The sequence below is a fragment of the Papaver somniferum genome, chromosome 7 (genome assembly GCF_003573695.1).
Source record: "Papaver somniferum cultivar HN1 chromosome 7, ASM357369v1, whole genome shotgun sequence".
Taxonomy (NCBI): Eukaryota; Viridiplantae; Streptophyta; class Magnoliopsida; order Ranunculales; family Papaveraceae; genus Papaver; species Papaver somniferum.
The window spans coordinates 55,185,356-55,211,848 of record NC_039364.1 but is presented as its reverse complement, the minus strand read 5'-3'; the positions used below and the strand labels follow the sequence as shown (position 1 = coordinate 55,211,848).

At 38.1% G+C, this 26,493-nt stretch overlaps 2 protein-coding genes across 5 annotated transcripts; both read right to left on the bottom strand.

The window, feature by feature from the left end:
* Window positions 1-16,745: 16,745 nt before the first annotated feature.
* LOC113294648 lies at window positions 16,746-18,479 on the bottom strand. Its single transcript, XM_026543032.1, has one exon. The coding sequence runs from the start codon at window positions 18,477-18,479 to the stop codon at window positions 16,746-16,748; it is 1,734 nt and encodes a 577-aa protein (XP_026398817.1).
* Window positions 18,480-19,534: 1,055 nt separating this feature from the next.
* LOC113297353 (two-component response regulator-like APRR2) lies at window positions 19,535-24,790 on the bottom strand. 4 transcript variants are annotated; one of them, XM_026545789.1, is made up of 13 exons: window positions 24,515-24,790; window positions 24,323-24,365; window positions 23,623-23,835; window positions 23,165-23,244; window positions 22,825-22,891; window positions 22,602-22,648; window positions 22,422-22,517; window positions 21,708-22,265; window positions 21,438-21,578; window positions 20,999-21,274; window positions 20,805-20,873; window positions 20,632-20,724; window positions 19,535-20,253 (listed from the first exon to the last, which is right to left on the bottom strand). In XM_026545789.1, the coding sequence occupies exons 3-13, from the start codon at window positions 23,750-23,752 to the stop codon at window positions 20,089-20,091; spliced, it is 1,722 nt and encodes a 573-aa protein (XP_026401574.1). In that variant the 5' UTR covers window positions 23,753-23,835; window positions 24,323-24,365; window positions 24,515-24,790; the 3' UTR covers window positions 19,535-20,088. The 4 variants fall into 4 exon arrangements, with proteins under 4 accessions (XP_026401574.1, XP_026401573.1, XP_026401575.1 ...); XM_026545788.1 differs by having other exon boundaries at window positions 24,323-24,790; XM_026545790.1 differs by lacking the exon at window positions 24,323-24,365.
* Window positions 24,791-26,493: the final 1,703 nt, after the last annotated feature.

The window sequence follows — 26,493 nt, the reverse complement described above, 5'->3', positions numbered from 1 at the left end:
AAATTAGGAGAGTCTTGAAAAAGGAAAATAGCTTTGCTTAGTTTTCAAGCTATGTTTCACTATAAATATAGAGTTCGTGAATGCTACACGTTTTTATCCTCTTTGGAAAAGCTTCATAGGTTGTTTTCCATGTCTTCTGTTCTTCGTGAACAAGAGTGAGATAAAAGTCTTTGTATTGGGGATCACAAAGCCGAGTTGGATTAATCTTCGTGATTGATTATACAACTTGTAATCTAGGTTTTTCACCTCTTGTCTATTCTAAGGTTTTCTCTTCTGATATAAAACCATTCAAGAGTTGTTGATCATAAACCCTAGGTTTTGATAGATTTCAGTTTCCGATCGTATACCAACAATTTTTAGTTAAAATCGGAAGCTAGAAAGAAAATTTCGATTAAGGAATCTCGCAAAAGTCCTTAAGAAGTTTTAAACAAGATATCTCCAGATTTATTCTAGTTGTTCTTGTGGTAGAATAATTAGGTTTCTCTTCCATTATTGAAGAGTATAATAATCCCTAATCTACAAGTTTGTTTTGATATTACTTTTACCTTGTAATTGTTTTTCTCAAAATACACACAAGATTTCCAAAACCTTGATTCAGATCTAAAGGGAAATCAAACCGGTGTTTTGTGCAAACAAAATATCGAATCGTATCAATCGTGTTGTTGTATCTACTAAAGAGAGCCTTGGGTTCTGCTAGAAGATTTACGAGAAGAATTCCTAAAGACAAACGTTTTTGTGCTAGGAGTTCTATTTGTGCTGAAGAAGGTATTACATCTAGTCTGAATAGGTAGTAGGAATTTGGTGTAACAGCTTATAATCAGTGTGTGTTTATTGTAGACTAGGTCCTGGGGTTTTTCTGCATTTGCGGTTTCCTCGTTAACAAAATTTCTGGTGTCTGTGTTATTTCTTTTCCGCATTATATTGTTTATCTTTATAATTGAAATATCACAGGTTGTGCGTAAGTTCAATCAATTGGGAATCCAACCCTTGGTTGTTGATTAAATTGATTGACACTTGGATATTGGTTTTTGATACCGTCCAAGTAATTTTTTATATTCAATCGGGCTCGTAAATTCCTATTTGTTTGATTGCGAATTGAATTGAGAAATTGAGATATAACTCTTTGATGTACTTTTCTTAAGATTGAGTCTGATTGCCTAGTTGACTCTCTTGAAAGTATATTGGAGTTAGTCCATACATATTTCCAAATGAATTATTGGGTGTGGTTGTTAGACCCCCGCCTTTTCAATTGGTATCAGAGCAGGCAAACAAGCTAAGACCTCATAAGTTTGTGTTTGTAGCAATCTGATTCTACGGACAGAGGTGCTATATCTATAAACGTACCACCAGTCTTCGATGGCACGAACTACTTATGGTGGAAAAATTTTATGCGTGCTTTTCTTCAAGCACATGATTTTCAATCATGGGTATATGTAGTTAATGGCTATGATGCTCCCATTGTGGAAGTTGGAGATGTAAACGTTCCCAAGAACATTGGTGAATACAGTCTTGCCGAGATACTTGCTGCAAAGCAAAATTCCGACGGTTTGAATTCCATCATACATGCCATTACCCCAGATCTTCAGCACCACGTGACTACGTGTAATAAGTCTAAAGATGCTTAGGATATCTTAGAAATCGTATTCGAAGGGAATGCCGCAGAGAAAGAAGAAATGCTTCAAATCTAACTTCTGACTGGGAAAACCTTCGCATGTCTGATGATGAAACCTTTGATGAGTTTAACCAAAGACTTTCTCAAATAGTTAACTCCTCATTTGCGTTAGGAAGAACTATTTCGGAGAAAGATATTGTGTGCGAAATTCTCAGGTCTCTACCAATAAGAAACGAGTCTAAGAAACATGCTATTGAAGAAGCAAAAGATATTTCTACACTCTCCATAAATACACTCTCCATCTAGAAAAGAGGTGATTTCTCTTAAAGTTGCAAACAATTCTGAATCCTCTAAGGATAAATCTGGTTCGCCAGATACTCCACGACAATTTAGAAAATTCTTGAGAGATAGGAAAAAGAGTTTTTCTAAAGTTACAACATCTCCTAATGATGATTTACAATGATATAACTGTCGTGGTTAGGGGAACTTGTCTTCAGTATGTCCTAGCTGGAGCCGTAGACAATCGGCATATACAGCAGCTTTGCCTACTCTTAATGATGGTCCTGAATATTATAATCCCCAAGAGCTCGCAGGCGAGGTTGCATTAGCTTCTGGAAAAATTCTTTTGTATACTGATTCTGATTCTGACGAAAAAGTGTTCCATGTGGATCCAGTCGCTAATAATCTTCTTAAGGAATGTCATAAAAAACTCTCGGAAGCTGAAGGCACCATTTTAAGTGAGAGAGTTAAATATGACAGACTTCGTAGTTGGAATAAATACTTGAAAGACCAACTTGATTCTAGTGGTGCAAGAGATTATCTCAACGAAATACGAAAGCTTAAAGAAGAAATTGTCGAAGGTCAAGATAGGGAAATTACTCTTCAAGCAAAGCTAGATAACTTTGAGACATTGAGATGAACTTTTTATTTGATTCAGAACGAGAAGATCTCAAAGTTCAATGTGAATCATCCAAGAATGATCTAGTTATTGCACTTGAAAATGTCAAAAGGTTGGAAGAAGAAAACTCGAGCTTAAAAGAGAGTTTGCCTAGAAATAGCAGCTCAGATAAATTAACCTCGATATTGGGATCATGTAGAATTCATCGTGATACACGAGGATTGGGATATGAAGGAATAGACGCTCCTAGTATTTGCAAAGAGGTAAAATTTGTCAAAGCTAAAGATTCTTCTAAACCAAAACCTTCCACGGTTGACAAAAGTGAAGTATCTCTACCAGCTGCCGATGACGAAAAGAGAAAATTTTTTCAAGCTCCAAAGCAAGCATATACACATTCAGGTAACACTAAACATAACTTTTTCCATTCTACTAAACATTGTTTTTATTGTGGAAAGCTGGGTCATTTGCAGAGGAATTACAGATATCTTAAACGAGATAAATTCGGATCTGATTATGTTAAGATGACAAGATTTGATGTTCCAAACTGGAAAAAAACTGAGTCTCATAATATCAGTTCTTCTAGTATTTCCTCCAAGAAATTTCATAATTATATTGGGGAGAAAAAGAAATATGTTGCTCCAAAAACTACTCAGAAATGGGTACCAAAGAGATCAATAAAGCAATGAGTACTATTAAGAAGGATCTCTCAGACAAGAGTTCAACAAGGGATATCATCTTAAAATGGTATGGAACAATTATTGAAAGTTTCAAGGAAGTTGTCAAAATCCTAGAGTCCATGCATGATTTTGTTTCAAATACCTGTGGTGAGCAAGATTTTGTTCACCTCGGCACAACCTGATTGTGTTGAAAGTGCATCCTCACCAAGAAGCCCCGGTAAATGCGGTGAGGATTGCAAAAGAATTATGGCGCACATATTGTGGTTGGTAATTTTTGAATATGTGGAACAATTTATTGTTTCGAGCTGAGTCTAACTCGCTTACATATCTTTCGAAATATGTGTTGGTAAGCTTTCGCTTTAGCCAAGTTCATCTTTACCTAGTGACGAAAGTCATGTTATGTTTCAATCAATTTGAAAATTGCTCTGACGAAAAATTGTTTGTGAATAACAACTATATCCGTCCTCTGAGAATGTTTCAATGATTGAAATGAGAGTTTAGATTACATAACCATTGGTAGGATATAAGCATTGTTGTGGAAACACATATATGTATAAGTCCTTATTCCTTGAACCAAAGTTTGCGAACTTTGTTGATCAAGAGAAATGGAAGTGGCGTGAGCCAAGTCCGCGAACTGGCGGAAGTTCTCGACCCGAGAATTTCTGCTGGAGTTTGTGACTCCTTCCATGAACTTAAGTCCGCGAACGTGAGTTTGTTATATCTAAAAATGATTCTTCTTGAACTCATGTTTAAATAAACTAAGGAATGCTTTTGCAAACCGTGGTTATAAAGTTCATGAACTGATTCGAGTGAATCAAATCGTTTTTGCTTCGATTGTGTATTGTGTAGTTACATAAAGATCTAAGCAATTGAACAAATCTCTAACTAGTTCATTTGAGTCATTTGGACTAGTTATGGTGAAGAAGAATATGGTTGAATACCACGCGTATGATTCTTAATTACCTAACTTGATGTGTTATTGAAATTCTTATGTATAACAGGTTAGAAGCAATAATCAATGCCATGGATGTTGGTTTTTATTGTCAAAGAATCTTTTTCATACTCTTATGGTAACCATTCTTGGTGTAAATCCTTATGGAAAAGGTTATTCTTCCTTCTAAGCATATCAATTCTTGTTAATACAAGTGTGTATCTTAGAAAAGATGATCACAATACATGATCTTCATGATTATATATTGTGTATTGTTATTTGTTACCATGACATAGTTCTATTGTTTCTAGTAACACGATCTCATGAGAGACTTTCAATGATTGGTTCTTAACTCGTATCTCCTTGTAGGGTTTCTAAAATCCAATATATAAATCCTTATTTTTGGAGTAAGGTCACTCTTGTTGTTCTTTCGGGAATGACATCTTATGGGGGAGAGTTCTTAGATGAACTTGTGCTTAATTGTTATATCTTTGAAGGGAGAAGCGGTTGTGGAACATGTAGGGGTTAACTTGTATCTTAATAAACTCCTTGATGAAGTCACTAAGTTTCGACTATGTGATATCATCTAAAGTAAAGTTGATATGTTTTTCTTTGATCAAGAAGTTCCTTTATGAAAATTTCATTAGGATCCCACAAATTTTCGTACATTTGCCAATTTATATTGACAAAAATAAGGAGAATTATTTTGTAGTTCATACTACATATACATATGGTTTACGGATCATTATGTAAGGGGGAGTGGTTTTCATTGTGAGATGAAGTATTGACTAAGGGGGAGTGATACATATCACCGTAGTATTATTGTCAAAGTTGTGATACAATTAAACTTTGATGTTGTGTAATAATACTGTGATGGATCTTCAACAAGTACAGGATGAACACACGTATAGTTGAAGAATGTAACGACCCGTCCCTCCACCGATACTGTCCCCACTTAGCCACTGCGGTCATCCGGAAGTGTGGAGTTTTCAACGGGCATCGCTACGGTCATCCAGCACCAACTTCCCGGATGGTCACCCATCCTTGGATTGCTCCCGCCCGAGCACGCTTAACTGCAGAGTTTTTTTGCCAACTCTGGAGCCAATTGTGTTGAAAAGGCCTCGGTATGATGTAGACGTTCCTTGCCGCATGTGTGACCAGTATCCAGCTCAACGGCCTAGCATACTCTCCCGTCCGAGCACAAGCGATCTGTCCCTAGTTGTATCCCAACTAACACCGATATTGTTCCCACTTACCCACTGCGGTCATCCAGCAGTGTGGGATTTTTAACGGCACTACTGCGGTTATCCAGCTGCAACAGCTTCCCGAGAGGTCACCCATCCTGTGACTACCCACGGCCGAGCACGCTTAACTGAGAAGTTTTTCCCATAACTCAATCAAGTGAACCCATCTGACCTCGGTGTTAGGAAAGGACAAATCATTATTTATATTCCATTCGGCCAACTACTGCCGAAATCGGGGTATTACAATACCACCACCTTCAATTGGAGTCGTCCTCGGCTCCGGAATATATTCGCAAGCCCAGATCTCTGACGTTCCTTGCCCCTCATGAGAAGCACCTGGACCAACCCCGTCCAGTGTACCTTCCCACCCTCGGAAGGTGAATCGTCATTGGCTCTGATACCATTTGTAATGACCCGTCCCTCCACCGATATTTTCCCCACTTAGCCACTGCGGTCATCCAGCAGTGTGGGGTTTTCAACGGGCATCGCTGCGGTCATCCAGCAGCAACTTCCCGGATGGTCACCCATCCCTGGGTTGCTCCCGCCTGAGCACGCTTAACTGCAGAGTTTTCTGCCAACTCTGGAGCCAATTGTGCTGAAAAGGCCTCGGTATAATGTAGACGTTCCTTGCCTCATGTGTGACCAGTATCCAGCTCAACGGCTTAGCATACTCTCCCGTCCGAGCACGAACGATCTGTCCCTACTTGTATCCCAACTAACACCGATATTGTTCCCACTTTTCCACTGCGGTCATCCAACAGTGTGGGATTTTTAACGGCTCTACTGCGGTTATCCAGCAGCAGCTTCCCGAGAGGTCACCCATCCTGTGACTACTCACGGCCGAGCACGCTTAACTGAGAAGTTTTTACCATAACTCAATCAAGTGAACCCATCAGACCTCGGTGTTAGGAAAGGACAAATCATTACTTATATTACATTCGGCCAACCACTGCCGAAATCGGGGTATGACAAAGAACCAAGGAAATCAAGCATGTTGGGTTTTGGAGCTGTAATGCTTTTATTTGTTTAAATCCATATGTAAAATGGTTTTGTCACAAAAATTGACAAAGGGGGGGATTATTAGAGCATTGCTTGGTTGAACCCACTAGCGTTGGTATGTCAAGCTAGTTGTCAAATTTAGTTGCCAAAACACATTCTTGATTTAGTATACTAAAGATAGTTTCGGACTAGATTAGGTCTAAGAAGACCTATTCTTGAAGGATGAAGACTGAAGATTACAAGAAGACATCAACAAGGACTTCATCAACAAAGGTATGTGGTGATTGATTTCATTTGGATTCTTGTTAAATTCTACCTTTCTAATCTATCAAAACAAATGCTCACTCTATGGAACAATTCCTATGACGGTTAATATAATTTATGTATATATACTTGAGGTTATTTGAGCCACGACTTTTGTGACAATAACCTTTATCCTTGGAAAGGTTCTCATGTTACATTGAATGAGCTTACGAATTCAACGAGCCAAGAATCACTCAATTCCGAGTTATAACGATGAAGTTATGAGTGATTTATTAAAGTAACAGTTATAAGTGTTGATGTAACTGTTACAGTTCGTTAGTAGGAAACAATCCATGGACTGCTTGTAACGGTTCACAGACTTGGGTCCAATTACGTGACTAAAAGGCATTTTTGGTCAAGTTGGTGATGTTTCCTTATCTAGGAAAGTTAGCTATTACTCCAAACATCTTTGATTACCAATTTACCATATTAAAGTGTTTGTGATTCCTTCCTAATTTAATTTGTGATTTATTCAAATAAATACAATTTTGCTAAATTAATTATTTTGGCAAGAGTTGTAACTTAGGAAAGACTCCCAAAATGAGGAGAGTCTTGAAAAAGGAAAATAGCTTTGCTTAGTTTTCAAGCTATGTTTCACTATAAATATAGAGTTCGTGAATACTACACGTTTTTATCCCCTTTGGAAAATTGGTGTAAGCTTCATAGGTTGTTTTCCATGTCTTCTGTTCTTCGTGAACAAGAGTGAGATAAAAGTCTTTGTATTGGGGATCACAAAGCCGAGTTGGATTAATCTTCGTGATTGATTATACAACTTGTAATATAGGTTTTTCACCTCTTGTCTATTCTAAGGTTTTCTCTTCTGATATAAAACCATTCAAGAGTTGTTGATCATAAACCCTAGGTTTTGATAGATTTCAGTTTCCGATCGTATACCAACAATTTTTAGTTAAAATCGGAAGCTAGAAAGAAAATTTCGATTAAGGAATCTCGTAAAAATCCTTAAGAAGTTTTAAACAAGATATCTCCAGATTTATTCTAGTTGTTCTTGTGGTAGAATAATTAGGTTTCTCTTCCATTATTGAAGAGTATAATAATACCTAATCTACAAGTTTGTTTTGATATTACTTTTACCTTGTAATTGTTTTTATCAAAATAAACACAAGATTTCCAAAACCTTGATTCACATCTAAAGGGAAATCAAACCGGTGTTTTGTGCAAACAAAATATCGAATCGTATCAATCGTGTTGTTGTATCTTCTAAAGAGAGCCTTGGGTTCTGCTAGAAGATTTACGAGAAGAATTCCTAAAGACAAACGGTATTGTGCTAGGAGTTCTATTTGTGTTGAAGAAGGTATTGCATCTAGTCCGAATAGGTAGTAGGAATTTGGTGTAACAGCTTATAATCAGTGTTTGTTTATTCTGGACTAGGTCACGTGGTTTTTCTGCATTTGCGGTTTCCTCATTAACAAAATTTCTGGTGAGTGTGTTATTTATTTTCCGCATTATATTGTTTATCTTTATAATTGAAATATCACAGGTTGTGCGTAAGTTCAATCAATTGGGAATCCAACCCTTGGTTGTTGATTAAATTGATTGACACTTGGATATTGGTTTTTGATACCGTCCAAGTTATTTCTTATATTCAATCGGGCTCGCAAATTCCTATTTGTTTGATTGCGGATTGAATATAACTCTTTGATTTACTTTTCTTAAGATTGAGTCTGACTGTCTAGTTGATTCTCTTGAAAGTATATTGGAGTTAGTCCAAACAGATTTCCAAACAAATTATTGGGTGTGTGATAGGATTCTGGGAGAACCCTATATGTAATAACCGCAATCGCACGGTATCTAACTAGTAGACAGAGGCAAGTACGGGTCGAACCCACAGGGAGAGGTGGAAACACTGATAATCAATATATCTAATCAGAAACAGAAAGAATATTTTTGGATTTTTAGAATTGAAATGAAATAAACTAATAAAATGAATCCAAAGGAAAAGTCGGTAACCAGGGTTCATAGTATCAACCACTGTTTCTATTTAATTACTGAAATGAAACATAACTCATGAATTTTTGTTTATTGTTCGTTCTATCGACATTACCTATTATATGTATTAGAGTCGCAAATATCAATGGGACGCCCTAATCATGGCACATCAAAAGACTAAACCGAAACATGCACCATCAAATTGCATTAGCGAGAAAGTTATACGAAACTAAATATAGGTTCACAAATTCTATATGGCTTTTCTAAGCATAACCCATCAAAGTTTTTAACGAAACATGAATTATCAAATAATAAGACACACATATTTATAAAACTAATTCATTAAGCACACAGGTTTACAAAACCGGTGAAGCAACAACTCATATTTCAATCAATCAATAAACAATATTCAAGAACTGATCTATTCAAATCATAATGGTCTTTGATCAATTATTCAAATCAAATAGCCTAATACCACAAGTAGTTTCCACCATAAACCCTAGTTACATAAAAGTTTAGCAAGACATGAATATGGATTTCTCAAAACCCATTAAAATGAATTAAAAGAGAAAAAAAATTAAACCGTTATTGCCGTCAGCAATCGATCCTCTTCTTCTTCCCTTGTTTCGTATTCTCAAGCTCTCTGGCCGTCGCCTTGCGGCTCTCTGTCCAGTAGACGATCTCCCTTTTCACTTTCTGTTCGTTTCCCTCATATAGGTGGTGCCTCCAGTCGAACATAAGACCTAGCAACATTTGCCAAGGCCCAGTACATTCGGGTCCATTACCAGCTCCGATTGCCAGATCCAAACACACAACCACAACCAACTTCTTAAGCTTCTGAGTCACGTCACCACTCGTTGTACAAGCACCGGTAATCCCTCTCGGATCAAATCATCCAACAAACTTCTCACCCGACACCACGAGTATTCATCGCTCAGCAGCAAAACGCAACTTCGCTGAGTCCATCTTCACTTACATCTCAAGAATGCTCGATTGCAAACCAGCATCACCTTTCCAAACTCCAATCGACACACATCTCCAGCACTCTGACCCTATTAGCACCTTCCTCCACCAGTTCGACCAATTTTCATACATGCCAAGAACAGTCGATTTAAGTCCATATACACTGCCACCATTTTTATTGCTCGACTTCTCCACTGTCCGACTAAGTCTCGGCATACACTGGCTTGCTCATAGCCATCAGATGGACCTTTGCCTCTACGTTCTCAAACAAACCCAACTGAACCAGATTCCCAACTCCATTTGCATCGCATCTGCAACATATTAGCTCGCTTACTGTTATCACTACCAGTTTGAGCTCAAAACAACACAAAAAGTGATTCTTCTCAATCTCAGACTACATCACCAATTCTTTCTTCAGTTCACTTCAAGCTGAGATTGGGCAGCAACCCATCATTTACCAGCAGTTGTTCCAACCAACCTCCCCAGACATGCCATAATCACCATAGTTCGATACGAAACCGAGACTCCAAATCGTTGCATTATTGAGAACCCATTCTTCCTTCAGTTTGAGTGGAAGCTCGATTCCATATCCATTCAGACCAAGAACCGTAGACATCCAAACAGCCTCATAATACTTCCGCCATCAGCAGAAGCACCATCGTTTTCCATCGGTCCAATGCTTCCTTGCAACCGGCTACAACATCAGCTTCTACTCCCTGACCAGCTGAAAACCGGCGACCAATAACTGATCACCTAACTTCATCTAATCGAATCACCATCTCGCACCTTCGTCTGAACCAGCTCCATTACAAATTGTTGCAGTTCCGACCAGCTTCTCTATCTCCATTTGCATCTTCGATTCAGTTACCATCTCCATCTCGTCAGTTCCTTGATTTATCGGCAGAATCTCCCAACTCCGGCTACAGTACTTTCTCTAAATCCGCCACGACTCCATTCCTTTTCTTCTTAAATAGAGAGATGAGAATTTCTCTCTTGTTTTGATATGAAATGAGAGTTTGACTTAACATGGGCCTGGCACGGTGAACAGGCCAAGACTTTCCTTTGCTTCTTCACTTCCAGGCACGTGCTTTGGAAGTTTATGTCTTTCTCATGTCATGGGTTTCCTTGGCCATTCATGTCGTAAATGGCACTGTAGCTCTTATTTAGTCGTTTCTCCTTCATCAATTGAATTTTCTTGTGCTTTCTGCAAAAGCACTAAAATATTGTTGTTAGCCAAAATATCGAGTCCTATCTAATATAAATATGGTTACAAAATGTAGCACTTACGTGCTCATCAGTGTGGTTGTTAGACCCCCGCTTTTCAAGATCGTATCTACGTACTCGTCTCTTCCTTTTCCTTTGCGTTTGTCGTCTCCGTATTTTGATATTTTGTCTCGAGAACTGGTTCTGTCCCCGGTCTCGTTTTTCCTCTTAGGTATCTCCGGAATTGGTTCCTGAGAGTTGGTTCGTTGCGGACCTGTTGTTGTCTTTGCTTGTGCCTTGGGTTGTCCTTATGGATTTCTTCGATTATGATGTAGCGGTCTTGGACAACCCTGAGCTCTCCTTCGGAATCAAGGGATCGGTTGTGAAGATCCACGAAGATGGCTGAGGTTCTGTCAAGCCCATACTTATATCAATTAATGCTAATTTATGGATTGACTTTCCCTATTGCTTGGCATGTTTTTTGCCACCTGTCTGTGTATTGCATCAATGTCTCCCGGGGTCTGATATCTAATGCAAATTGCCTATCTAACCATGTATTTGTTGACTTGTTGTACATGTATGTCTCCAAGAACACCTTAGATAATTGCTCAAAGGAGTCAATTGAGTTTGCTGGTAAATTGTCATACCATGCCAATGCGGATCCCGTCAAGCTTGCCGGGAAGTACCTACAAAGTACTACCTCATCTCTTTCCCAATGGGCAAGGACACGAGTGTAGTACCGTAGGTGGGCTGTGGGATCGGATGTACCATTGTATGCTTGAAATGTAGTCACGGGGCATTTCGGAGGAATGGGTTCCCTCAAAATACGAAAAGACAACGAAGATGTTGTCGCTTCTTATAGTACCTCTTCTAGTCTTGCGCCTGCGTGGCCAGTTTTTAGTCCTTGTATCTCCTTCCGCATTTTTTCCATTTGCTCCATAACCATGCTCACGTTGTGAGCATCTCTGGAAAATTTCTCGTCGTAGTAGGACTGGGAGGGCTTGTATGTTGGATCTGTCTCATCTGGATCATGGTGTGTTCTTATGGCTCCCCCTGCTGGTTTATCCTTTGGTGGGTTGAGATCCACCCTTCGTCTTCCTGAGATAGCTCCGTTTTCACGCCTCTTTAGCGGAGGGAGAGTTTGGGAACCTTCGATTTGCACGTCTAGCATGTCCTTTAGGTTCTGGTTTTCCTGAGACATCATGTGTATTGCATCCTCATGCTCCTTGTTTCGTAGTAGCAAAGATGCTACTTGTGCTTCTATTTGCTCTTCGTTGTGGATTTCACCACCCTGAGGAGTGTTGTCGGCTGGATCCTCAGAGTTAGCCATTCCTTCTTCTATGACCGGTGCGTCTGGATCTATCTGGATTGTAGTTAGGTTTCCCAACCCTCGTCCTGTAGGAACTAAGGTTCTGGGTAACCCTGCGTTGGCCGCAGGTGGCTGCGTGATATTGGGATGCTCCGGTAATGGCATGTCGTAAAGTGGTTGAGCTCCCGACGTTTTCCCCATCCCTTCAGCAGGAATAGGTGGTTTGTTAGCAATCGTCCTTCGTGCTATTTCACTTTTCCCGTCCTCTGCTTCCGTTCGTTAATTTGCTTGAGACAGCTTTTGAGATCTTCCTCTTGTGACTGTTGGTCGTGATCTTGTTGGTACATCACTTGGTTTCTGCATGCCTTCAGCTTTTGCTATCCTATAGTCACAGAAAAAACGACAAAAATCGGCTACTTGGGTGCCTTTGCCAAAAGTGGCAATTAGTGCTCTGACACAGAAGACGGCTAAGCAACTTTTTCAGAACAATGACTGAAATGACATTTGGAAAGATGGGTATTGAATGTTTATGACACCCTCGGAAGAAACAACCTTAAACGTTAAAACCCAATAAAAAAGGGGTGTCAGATCTTCCCAAAAAAACAGGGTTATTAAATGCTTTAGAAGATCTTTTTTCCTTAAACTTTTACTGAGATTCCTCTGCAGTCCGAGGTACTCAGATCTAAAGGATGCTTTGTCGGAAAAGGCTGTTTTAGTACAAAACAAAAGTTTTAGCGTTTTGCGGGTGGTTTTTTGTAAAAACTTTTGTAGATCCGTGAGATTGCTGGTCTTAGAGGTTATGAACTCAAAGAACTTGCGAAAACAACGGACGAACCCATCACTAGAAAGTGAGATTCATCGCTGCTGAACTCAGATCTCTTCGTTTAAAGAAGATGCATTAGTAAAATAAATGACGGAATATAAAAACTCAAGCTAGTGAGAAAAACATTTCTAGCGCCAAACTGTGACTACTCGTTTTCTCGTAGTCTACATAATGTGTACAGCTCAGAGAATCAAATACTAAGTAGTATTGATACCTCTGTTGAACTGATAGTGCTAAGTAATAAAGGGTACTCAAGATCACAATAACAAACAAGAATGGAAAGATAACATAAAAGTTGTTAAGTTATCATGAGACACAAGAGATTACGTGGTTCGACTTTCGTCTACGTCCATGGGATAATGAGTGATTGTTTTGTATTAAGTTATGGTGGTTATAAAGATCTTAAATGCTTCCCAAAGTAATATAGAGAACTCAAGTTGAGGTAAATACTTAAGTTCTAAACATTAAAAAGGTATAAGATTAAGACTAGATCTTTTATCCTAGATATTGAATGCCTTTAGTTTGTTGGTGAGGAATGATATTTATAGCCCCTTCTACTCCAAGTATATCTTTGCTGCCTCTGGGTCCATCGTTTGCTGATATACCTTTAGTACAGATGGTGCCTTCGTTCGCTGCGTGCTCTCTCCAGTCGAACTCTGCCACCTCAGCTGATCCACGCTCCTTCGGGAACTCCCCAGCCTCTGTACAGATTGTACCTTCGTTCACCGCCAGCTTCTGCCAATCTGGTTCTGCCACATCATCTCTCTCCACCTGCCTTGATTATGCATGTAGATAAGAGATTTGTGCATTTAATGTTGATTAGATATGTCATCTACCTCTGACCCTTCGCCAGTTGCTCTTTCATAGACTAGCCTTTTACCTATTTCATCTTAGCCGTCGAGAAACTCCAATATAACTCCAAGAGAATCAACTAGACAGTCCGACTCAATCAATGGAAATATATCCAAGAGTTATATCTCTGTTTCACAATGTAATCAGCAAATCAAACAGATAGAATCTGTGAGCTTGATTATTAAGTAAAACAACTTGAACAGTACCAAATACCAATGTTCAAGTGTCAATCAATTTAAATCAACAACCAAAAGGTCGGATTCTCTAATTGATTGAACTACGCACAACCTGTGATATTTCTATTATATAACAAAATATAATGCGGAGAAAAAATAACACAGACACCAGAAATTTTGTTAACGAGGAAACCGCAAATGCAGAAAAACCACGGGACCTAGTCCAAATTTGAACACCACACTGTATTAAGTCGCTACAGACACTAGCCTACTCCAAGTTAACTTCGGACAGGAATGTAGTTGAGCGCTAACCAATCTCACACTGATCAAGGTACAGTTGCGCTCCTTTCGTCTCTGAATCCCAGCAGGACTCTACGCACTTGATTCCCTTAGCTGATCTCACCCACAACTAAGAGTTGCTACGACCCAAAGTCGAAGACTTGATAAACAAATATCTCTCACACAGAAAAGTCTATTGCATTGATAAATCTGTCTCCCACGGATAAACCAATGAGTTTTGTTCCATCTTTTGATAAATCAAGTTGAACAGGAACCAATTGATATACCAGACCTATATTCCCGAAGAACAGCCTAATATTACCAAACACCTCACAATAATCATAATTGTATGGTAGCGAAACAATATATTGTGGAATCACAAACGATGAGACGAAGTGTTTGTGACTACTTTTTATCTTGCCTATCAGAGATTAAATCTCAATACAATTATTACAATTGTACTCGTACGATAGAAACAGCAAGATCAGATCATACAACTACGAGAAACTAGTATCGGTCTGGCTTCACAATCCCAATGAAGTCTTTAAGTCGTTAACCTGGTTTAGAAGAAGAAACCAAAGGTTAAAGGAGAATTGACTCTATCTTAGCACAACTAGTATCACACACAAGGTGTGGGGATTAGGTTTCCCAGTTGCTAGAGTTCTCCCTTATATAGTGTTTCAAATCAGGGTTTGCAATCAATGTTAGCCTGGTAACAAAGCATTCAATATTCACCGTTATATGAAAACCTGATTAGATTCAAGCTAATATTTATCAACCATTGGATCGAAACCTTAGCTTTTTACACACAAATGAAATGGGGTTTATGTAACCGTTCCCAAACATTAACATTTGTTGGTTCAACAATAGTTAACCAAATGGTTATCCATATGATCACTTTCATATCCACCATATTCTTCTTCACCATAACTAGTCCAAATGACTCAAATGAACTAGTTAGAGAGTTGTTCAATTGCTTAGATGTTATGTAACTACTTAAGACACAATCAAAGCAAAAACGGTTTGATTCACTCGAATCGGTTCATGAACTTTATAGCCACGGTTTGCAAAAGCATTCCTTAGTTTATATAAATATGAGTTCAATAACAACCGATTTTAGATATAACCTACTCAAGTTCACGGACTGGGTTCCCAGACACGGAAGGAGTTCACAAACTCCAGCAGAAATTCTCGGGTCGAGAACTTCCGCCAGTTCACGGACTTGGCTCATGCCACATTCTGTTTCTCTTGATCAACAAAGTTCGCAAACTTTGGTTCAAGGAATAAGGACTTATACATATATGTGTTTCCATAACAATGCTTATATCCTACCAATGGTTATGTAATCTAAACTCTCATTTCAATCATTGAAACATTCTCAGAGGACGTTATATAGTCATTATTCACAGACCATTTTTCGTCAGAGCAATTTCCAAAGTGATTGAAACATAACATGACATTCGTCACTAGGTAAAGATGAATTTGGCTAAAGCGAAAGCTTACCAACACATATTTCGAGAAATAGATAGGCGAGTTAAATTCTGCTCGAAATAGCAAATGTGTATGATGAAAGTCTATATATCAAAACGACTTTTGTCTCAAGAATAGGAGATAGAGTAAATAGACTTTTGAGCGACGGATAAGTTCAAGTCTCCACATACCTTTTAGTCGATGAAGTTCCACCAGTTCCTTGAGTAGTCGTTCGTCTTGTATGATGATTGTCATGGAGTCTTGAGCTCAACTACACTTTATATCCTAGTCCGAGACCTTTAGCTACATAGGCTAGAAATCAAGACTTATAGTTTTGATCACTAACATTGACAAACATGCTTGAGATAGCAACGCATGCGAGTTCAACCGAGCAATGCTCTAACACAAAAAATTATTTGTGGGGTGATTTGCAATGGTTCGGCCATAGGTTCTTTTCCTTTGACATCATTACCTCGGCTTCTCGCTGATTGCTTAATACGAACTACACCACCAACTTTTCTTTGGACTGTACTAACTTCTTTTGTTGTTGAACCTTGTTGAGATTGAACAACCGAGTCTTTAATTTTGACTCCACTATTAACTTTTCTTTTTGAACCTTCTTTGGATGCATCAATCACCTTCTTATTGGGGACTTTTACCTTTATTTCAGTAGCTAGGCTTGGTCCGCCTTTTTCCATTTCCTTTCGCTTACATTTGTTTGTAGTCGTATCTTTCGACTCGTTGTACAACTCGTTCAACTTCTCAAAACCCAAAAGATGTCTTCGTAATGAAGCAATCAATTATGGACCCTCTTGAAACTTTCTTGTAGTTTTTTCCCTTTTCCTTTTCTTTGTTATTTTGTTCGAAGGCCTACCCTTCCCCTTCCCCTTGGTAGGTTCGAAAATATCTTCTCTAGTTAATGGACGGTCGAATTTTCGCAATTCATACAACCAAAGTTGTATTTGCGCCGGTAGTAAAGAAGCATACTTCTCAAAAAGTTCCTTGTGTGCCTCCGTGTCTCAAAACACGTCCCCAAGACCTTGATTTGGTAATGGGTCGCTAAATGAATAGTTGTTTCCAAAATGGATCTATATCTTCGATCGGAATCATTCTTGTGGGATAATTGGCTACCACATGCCTACATGGGAGGCCCAAAGCCGACATGATGGGACAATTACATCTCAATCCCGGTGGAAAATTAGTTTCCTCCCAAGCCTCAACTTCCGTCATAACTTTTAGGATTGCCAATTGAGAAACGTATAAACTTATTCCCCGGAGCCAAGGGTTATCCCTGTAATTGATAAGCTTTCTAGATCGGCTCTTTTCAAAATCCCCTTTAATTCTATCAAGATCATGCTTGAAATACTCGACCATAGCTTCAAAAACAACAACAAATCCACATTCACAACCATTTAACTTACTTTTGAACCGACGGTGAGACGACTCCACCGTGCTTGTGGCTTTATTGTCATAATGTCTATAACGGTTCACCCATGCACTAACAAACTTTTCTTTATGGGGATCCAATAACTCGTTCTTCAAATATGTAATAACATTCGGGTAGGTTGACCATTTTTCCAATACAAAACGCTCTCTTAGGAAATAAATTTCTTCCGTGAGCGACCATATTAGTTGTTCCCAATCACCTTGAAAATCCGCCCATTTCACCTCGGCTATTCTGTCATTGATCTCAAACTTATCTTTCTCTTCTTGTTGTTTCTCCAACGGTAGTTTTTTAATCCTCTCCATCTCAGTCCTCTTTGCTGGCCAAATAACCCTCTTGCAATTAGTTTGCACATTGTTCCATAGATGAAACTTGCAAAGATGATAATACGTGTTAGGAAAAACACGTGGTATGGCCCACATCAGTGCTTGCTCCTTATCCGTAATCAACACCTTTGGAGTATAACCTTCTTGATACAATAACTTCACCTTTTGCAATGCCGACATATAACTTTCCTTCGTCTCGTCTTTCAAGAAACAAAACGCAACGGTAAATGTTGACTTGGCAGATGTTTGCCCAACAAATTTAAATATCGGCATGTTGTACTTGTTAGTTTTATACGTGCAATCCATAAAGAGAATTTGATGAAAGCATCTTGTCAATTGTACACATTCCGGATTCGCGATGAAAAGATATTCCACTTCCTTTTCTTCATTCGTGTCATAGGTGGTAGAATACTTTTCCTCCTCAAACAAAAACAATAATTGTTGCATAAGCACTCTCTCTTGCCATGTATCATTTCTAAATTTTTCTCTTTCGTTATAGATAGTTGCCAATGAGGATGAGTTTTGGGGGTTCAACACCTTCACGCCACTGAGAGTATCAATAGGTCTTGTGCGTATTTTACTAAACTCGTGTACTAACTCCTTTTCTAAGGGGTTGAGCCTTGCCGAATAAGGATGGTTGATCAAGCTCTCCGGAATAGGATGATTATGACAACCCGAGGCGACTTTCACCATAAACCACACTTTCTTATCATTGTTATATTTAAATTGAAGCTTAAAAGGGCATCCGCGTTTCTTCGTATTATAACGTCCCTTCTTCCTTATGGTTTTTGGTTTATGCTCACTACCCTTTTTCCAATGGCTCTCACACTTTCCACTATACTCGCAAACCATTTGAAAGGTGGTAGATGTAACTTGTTTATTCTGGACTATGATGCACATCTTTTTCAACCCTTGTGATCGAGTCCACTTCTTTGCATCTTCCTTATCGTTACACGCATAATTGTTTGTATAGTGAGCACTTGTGTCCTCGGAAACTTGCACAGATGGGGGTTGATCTTCCATAACCACCTCTTGGTCTTCCACCGGAATGTACGGTACAATCCATAATAAAATGAAATATGTCACATCATTTGTCACAAAAGAAATTTAAACGCACAGAAACGGCTGGGTCGAAAAGGGAATATCCAACCGTCATTGAGTATACAGCTTGGTAGAAAATCAAATTTCCAGCCGTCATAGACTATACGGCTGGCTCGACCAGTGATATTCCAGCCGTCATAATGTACACGGCTGGGTCGACTAGTGATATTCCGAACCGTAAAGAGTTTACGTCCAGGAATTTCGGGCAGTTAATTGGCCTGTAAATGGAAGAGCCAGATTACAGCCTAAAAAACGAGCCATAAAAATAAAAACGGATGGGTAACCCAACCGGCGCCGACAACATTAAATAGCATTTAATATTTTCGACCAGGAAACCTAACCGTCGCCGACATTATTAAATGCTTCCCATGCACGTAGAAAAAACATGGCCGTAATTTTTCATTTACGGCCAGGAATATTCATCACTCCATCCGCAATAATTTGGTAACGGTTGGGAGTTCATCAATACGGACCCGTAAAACAGAATAATGGCCAGGAGTTCATGGATTCCAAGTCGTTATTGGACCTGGCGGCTGGAAACTTAGGGTTTTCGGAAGGAAAAAATCGAAACTTCTTGCAACTCTGAGCTTAAGAACTGAAATTGGAGTTAGAATAGAGATATACCTGGTAATCTTGAGCATTTGTTTCTTCGATTTCTTCTTCTTCTTGGGTTGGTCCTTCGAAATCATAGTAAGGTTCATAAGGGTTATTTTGAGTTTGAGAAAAAAATTCATGATTTTCTGAAAAATCAGCAAAGAACTGATCGTTGTTGATGGGCGTTAATATGTTATCGTATTTTGAAGATGCGGATTCACCTACATCAAAAGTCTTGAATCACTCATTTTCAATGTTTTCCCCAAATTTCTCTTCTTCTTCTCTTCCCTCTGATTTTTTTTTTTTTTGGGTTTTGATTTTCACCTTCATCACTTAACTTAAAGAAATTAATTAGCCCTAAATGATTAGCTAATCATGATTAGTGATGTTAATCAAGTTTATTAATATTCTATAAATATTTGGATAGGGGATGTTCACTATTAATATTTGGTGACCCTATATAGCCCCAAAAAACCAAGCCTTTTTAAGCCCAATAATATAGGATTCTATTACAATCCAGTGAGCAACTAGACTGGAGACCTCAACAACGAAACGCTGTTCACAGAGTCTACTTGGAAAAATAAGTGCGGGATAACTTTGAAACAGTCTGAAGGGCCCTGCCTATTCCTACGATGTTTTTCTCTTTTCAAGCCAACTCACCGTATCTCCCTGCCACGTACAGAATTTTTCGATTCCCGGACAAACAGCATTAGGTCCATCCAACCTCATCCCTCGACATCTCAAACATGAAAGCGACAAAACTGAATTTCTGATCGACTCAGTGGGCCCTTACGACCATTTATTAAGAACCACAAGTTTCAAATCTGGCTGAAAAAGCATTTACATGACTCATCCTCAACGGTAGATAATCTACTGTACTCTAATCTTGTCTACACGCGATGGACAGGATCACGATAAAACTTCACGTGGAGTCGTATCACTGCCACATCGTGTTAGGGTTTTGAGGAGGAATGATGGAGATGCCCTGTCTTTGTAGCTCGAAAAGAACACTCTCTGTTGATGGAGGTTTCAGACCTAATGGCAAAGGTAGCCATGGCATATCTACTGCCTCTTTCACAGCTTTGTCAATTACTTCCTCCGCCTGTGTAAAATACAATGTAACAATTATCAAGTTAGAGTCGCATGTGCATGCACATCTAAGTTTACTTGGGTCTAAGCAAAATTATTTAATCTTTTTCCCTCTAAGCAAAATTATTGTACTACGCAAATAAAATGGTTTAGCATGAAAGAAGATATTTCTTTTTCCCTCTAAGCAAAATTATTGTACTACGCAAATAAAATGGTTTAGCACGAAAGAAGAAAAAGTACGTACCGACTAGATTGACAGAAAACCTAATAAGGGACTTGATTTTAGAATGAAAATAAAAGCAACGATCTATGTTTATGTGGGCCTATATTGTGTCAGCGTGCAGTGCTACTAAAGCCGAACACTAGGTACAAATTTGAAGATGTGGTTTACCAGTTGATTAGATTCAATCATAGCCATTCTGCTGCTATCTTCAAATGTAGTGTCTAGTAAACTTTGATAACCTGCTGAGGCATTGTTCTGCATCTGGTCATCCAACAAATTCGTTAATTATATATATACTATCATCAAACTACATGCATTCACACATGGACATGCATACTTACTTGAGGAATGGTAAAATTAGGATTTTGAGATGGTGGCATCACAGGACAACCCCATGCATCCACATGCATCTGTAACATGAAATACTCATATCATACTCAGTAAAACATCCCTTCTGGTTGAAATTTTGCAACATGATGAATAAATTATACTTGCTTAAACAAAAATATAAAGGTCTCATGCGCAAGAAGTTAACCCCATGAAATGTTTTCCATTGCCAATTTTCGGGAGTCTGCCACGCGGGAAAGCTAGGATGACCCCACGTTTGAGCTGTAGGAGGAGGTAAGTGACTAATAGGATGGCCCCACACATGACAGATTGGGTGACTTGAAGGAGGATAAGAAGGGTATGCCATGATGGGTTTGTGTTGCTGATAATTGCTCCTCGGTGTGGAATGTCTGTTGTCTTTTGGATGGTGCCATCTCCTATCTTCTTCCTTGGGCAAAATGTGTCTTCTGTTCAATCTATACTTCTACATAAACACATTATATCACATTGAATTGATCAGTTTCGTCTGAAAACTTTTAATAGTTGTATTTATATGAAGAATGACAGTGACAAAACAGCAGACCAAAGCCAGAGATTTCACACAGCTCCCTCCATAATTCAAACATAAAAGAAAATATCTTACTAACTTGAAGGTGACTTGCTACATTGTGTCGTGTCAATCCTTCAACTTTCATCAACTCAAGAATACGGGAAGGGATTGCTTGGTCGACGCCTAGTTGCTCAACTGCCTTCACAAACCGCTTATGCAAATCTTGTGTCCAGTCCACCTAAACACGAAACAATCATAGAGTGCACAGAGAAGTTTGACAATTACAATTTTTGATCAGTTATAAATCAAACTAAAACAATTATAAGGCAATGAGATCATATATATGAACTAGGGGATAGGTACGTACCTTCATCTTCTTTCTACTAGCTCTGGTAACATATGAATTTTGATTTGAAGTAGAAGCCTTCTTTGGATTTCCTGCCTCTACCTTGGAGTTTATTATGCTGTCTTTACTTTTTTGTTCAGGACGTAAGTGGTTTGGGGACTTGGAACCACTAGTTGAACCTACTTCTTTGATCGAATCATTAACGAGCATTGATGAACTATCTACCTTAGCCGTAATATTTTCTATTGAAATATTACATGAATTTTCGACAGATTTTGCATCCCCATCATGGTCCATTGGATCTTTCTCTACGGGGCAATTTGGTTGTTCTTGGCACTCGCTCTCTCCTAATAATCTTCCAGATTGCTTCAACTGTGGAGTTGATGGTGCAGGAAATTTATCGCTGGCGGTTGACAGGTCATGATGGAGCTCATGCCTTCTGGTTAAATCCTCTATTTCTACCAACGATGTCTGAACCTTGCTTTCGTCTTTCTCTACTGGAAGTTGAAGAACAGGAGGTATGGTTTCTTTTGTGGGATTCAACATTTTTGAGAGAGAATGTTCGCCTGCATTGAAGGCCTGTTCAGCAGTTACCAGCTCAAAAAATAATTAGAAATCTTGGCATATTTGCTTCATCATGTAGATATAATATTATAGCATATCAGAGTAAGAGAATCAAATTAATCCAATTCGATGTTTACTTAAGAAACCATCATTGAGACTGCTGAAACGAACCTTATGAACAACATGCTGCCATATGTTTCTTAGTTTCTCTTCTGATAGTGGCTTTTGAAGAAACTCAGCTGCACCAAGCTGAAAATTTGAAAAACACTGTGAACTATTAATTAGAATTCGTAGAGCTTAGTTTCTAAAAAATTGTGTTGTTTTAGATCCCAAGTAATTAAAGAAACTCACCGCAATGCATTTCATAGTTGTACTTACACAATGAGTGCTTGAAATCACTGCACCAACAGTTTTTGAAGTCTACATTAATACATGTATCTCAGCTTCAATTAGTAAATCACATAAATTTGTTCAATTCGATAATCAAATTAAAAATTGAAGAAAAGGGTGAAATGGTTGAAACTGCAGTATACTTTACGAAGAAGGTCCATAACCCAGAGGCATTAACACTTACTGATGGTGGGCAAGTCCTTCGCATTCTCTAAAAACTTGAAACTCCCAAGGTTATTCCCTGTGCTGACCTATACAGAAAATGCAGCTTAAATACGACTGACTCAGGACTTTTAAAATATGATATTATTTATTTTTTTGAGATACTTGAGCAAAAAATATTAAGTTATTTTTCTACTCAGGAATACACATTTATTCTTTTTCTATGCTTAAAAAAATATATATATATATTAAATATTTTTTGAGTTTTGTAAAGACGTGAGAAAGTACATATATGGATGCCCAGCCTATAATGTGTTTATGTATGATGATGTGTATCTATGTATTTTGCTTGTGTAAATTACCTCGACAATCGCAACGTGATAGCTCTCACATTTGTTTGAAAGTGCTTCCATGGCCTCATTTTCGTCGCAGAATGCAGACACTGTGAACACAAAAGATTTGGTAGTGATAGTATGTATTAGATAATTAGAAACAAAATGGTTATCAAGAATTTCAAGCTTTAATGGTGAACTAATTGCTTGAGATAATATGACAAGTAGATCAGTCTAGACTTCCCGTATTTGCACTAATGCATTAATTGATTCTAATAAGTTGTTTACTAACGATCAACAAAGCAGGAAGTCATAAATTCATTCATAATGCTATACACGAGAGGCATATGAACCGTACTCATGCATCACGTTTTATCTCAGCGGCAGCTAATTCACCTCGTTAACTTGTAATGCTATTTTTCTTATCCTTAAAGAAACTTTAAACAAAAACAACCAACTAGTATAGGAATCAGAGGTGTGCTTCTAACCGATATAATCCATTTGTTCAAGCTTTAGTTTTATCTCGGCAGCGGAGTGGATATCTTCATCCAGGAGAAGAATTCTAAGGCCTTTAGGGAAATCTTTCCATTCCAGTAGATCATCAGTTGTACAAACCATATCAGCAGCTGGTTCGGCTTTATCATCCTTTCTCAACACATCGATGAACGTAGGAAATCAGCTCTTGCATGCATCGAACTCGACTGATTACGTAAGATCCAAAAATAGAATTATAAATCTTCAACAAAACCAAAAACGTAGATTACCATTACGATCTATGATGGTGATAGTAAAGGAGAGACATATCTACTTTCGATATATATAATATCACAGAACTTAATCTAATATTCTCTGAAGTTACTAGAATAAGACCGGGCGATAATAAAATATTAGGTTTTGATTTGAAAGTAACTCATGGGAGTTACAGAAAACCAATCCAAGCTTGACGATTGGAACATAAAACACTGAGATAAAAACTGATTGAATCACTAGAAGAATAAATCATCGAAAAAGACAAATAAAAGACTAAGCCTTTGATTTTGTATAATCTGGGGAGACAAGTCAAAACCATGTGAAGCAAATATCAACAAACTCTACTATAAGCTAACTGAAATGGAGCTGCTAAGAACCATATCCAAACAAGATAGTATTAAACAGACAAAGAAACGAAGACAGAAGAGATGAAAATACCTCTAAATGGAATATATCTTTTGAGTAACCCAAGATTGAAGCACTAGAATAGATGGAAGAGAGGTTAACTTATGAAGAGCTATTAATATACCGCAAGAAAGATAGCTTTTTTCTTCTTTTTATCAATCAATGCAAAATGTAATCACGAAGAAATAGTTACAAATGGAACACTGATATGGACTTTGCTACTACCTTTTGTGCATGAAGACGATCTCCCTTTTCTCTTTAGATCTTTAATTTAAAATGAAATCATCGAGAGAGAGGGAGAGAGAGAGATTCTAACTTGTAATATAACCATGCACAGTTTACTGTCATTAGCTCTGCACCACATAATCTGGAAAGCTTCTCTCTGAATCTAAAAGGTCAACAAAAACTTTTACACATTTTTCAACGAAGTCCTGATGGAATGCAAATAAAACCATTCTCCTCACCCATAGATTATGGATTCTGGTGCATGATTTTTGAGTTACCCTTCTCTAAGAATTGTACTAATGTTGTAGGGTGACGTTTCTGTTTTTACACCTTATCATAATTATTTTTTTTGGGTGAGTGTCGGCGTAATTAAGCGCAAGCAGTCTCTGGTGTCCAAAATATTCTCCATTCTGTTAAAATGCATAGAATTTATTTTTCATTGAAAAGAATTTGTTGCCGGAGAGTTTGTTTGTTTTTTTGTGTTGGGTAAAAAGATTGTATCAAAAAATCGCGACAAGATTGGAAAAATAAAAACCAACCAAAAAATTAAATAGACAAAATCATGGAGGCAAGAAAAAGAGCTCCTTCCATCTAACTATTACATCGTCTGAATGTGTACTGCACAAAAACTTAAAAATACTCGCCCGGTGAAAAGCCCTGTTATAATTTCAGTCACAATTTTACTCGCTTTACTTGGAATTAAAAGTTCTTGAATTTTTCTTCGATTTCTCTCGATCCAAATGTACCAAAAGTAATCGCGTGAATTCTTTTTCAGACTGCATAACCCATTTATATAAATGAGAAAGGATCCCAGTTTTGCTGACGAGTTTAAGACTCGAATCACTGGTGTCATCATCCAATGACTTTACCACTGTATTACAGACATCGGCTTTCCCCCCAAATACACAGCATTGCAAGTGGTATGGTAACAACAAGAATTATGGTGCCCAAAATTTCCCAATTCCTCTTAAATATAGAGATTGCGAGTGCTATCATAGAGATGTTATAGGAAATTTTAACGGAGGGAAGGTTTCTCTATCAAACGTCGGAAATCTACAAGAGTTGATAGGAAAAACTTCTATGGTGCCCACTTAAATGCAGAAAAGTGCAAGTGTCATGGTAAAAGCATCGTGCAATCCAATTCCGCTTAAATGCCAAGAATTGCAAGTGTCATGGTAGAGAATTTATAGGAAACTGCGAGGATAAGGAAGGTTTCTTTATCCACAAAATTGGTCAAAAAGACCAAAACACAAAATTCCTGGGTGAAATAGATTCTTAGCTTTTGATACTGTTTATATAACCAAACATCAGAAATATACTGTTTATATAGCCAACTTGGATATTTGGCCCAGGAAAATTAAAATGAAAAAATATGTCTTACCTAAAATACCCCTAACCTTCTAAACTCTTCTTTTCAAAGAGAATTTATTTCTCTTTTCAAAACCTCCTTGTCCCGGCGAGCTCGTTTATTCCTCACCTGCAGAATTCGATCAAAGTTTCAGAGCTCGTATCTTTTTCAAATCTGGTTGATCAATCATGGTGATTAATGATTGTTGAATAGTTTGTTGAATCGAAGTTTCAATTGGAGTTTCAACTGTTGAATCGAAGTTTCATCTAATAGCGTCGAACGGTAAATTTCAATTGAAATAATTTTGATTTGGTTTTTGTCCAATTGAAGTTTTGATTTCACAGAGTTCCAACTCCATTGCACTGTACTCATCTCTAAAGTTCTCCTAAAACTGCAACATGATTTAATAACACTCATCAGGGAAGGCATAACTTTATATGCATAACAGGTTATGCAGATACTCTAAACAATGCATAACTTGTCATGCAGTCAATGTTGGATCTGCATAAGATGTTATGCAGTTAAACAATGTGTGATGCAGGGTATGCTTAACCAATATAATAAGGCTTTTTATATGCATAACAAGTTATGCAGATACTCTAAATAATGCATAAAAGGTCATGCAGTTATT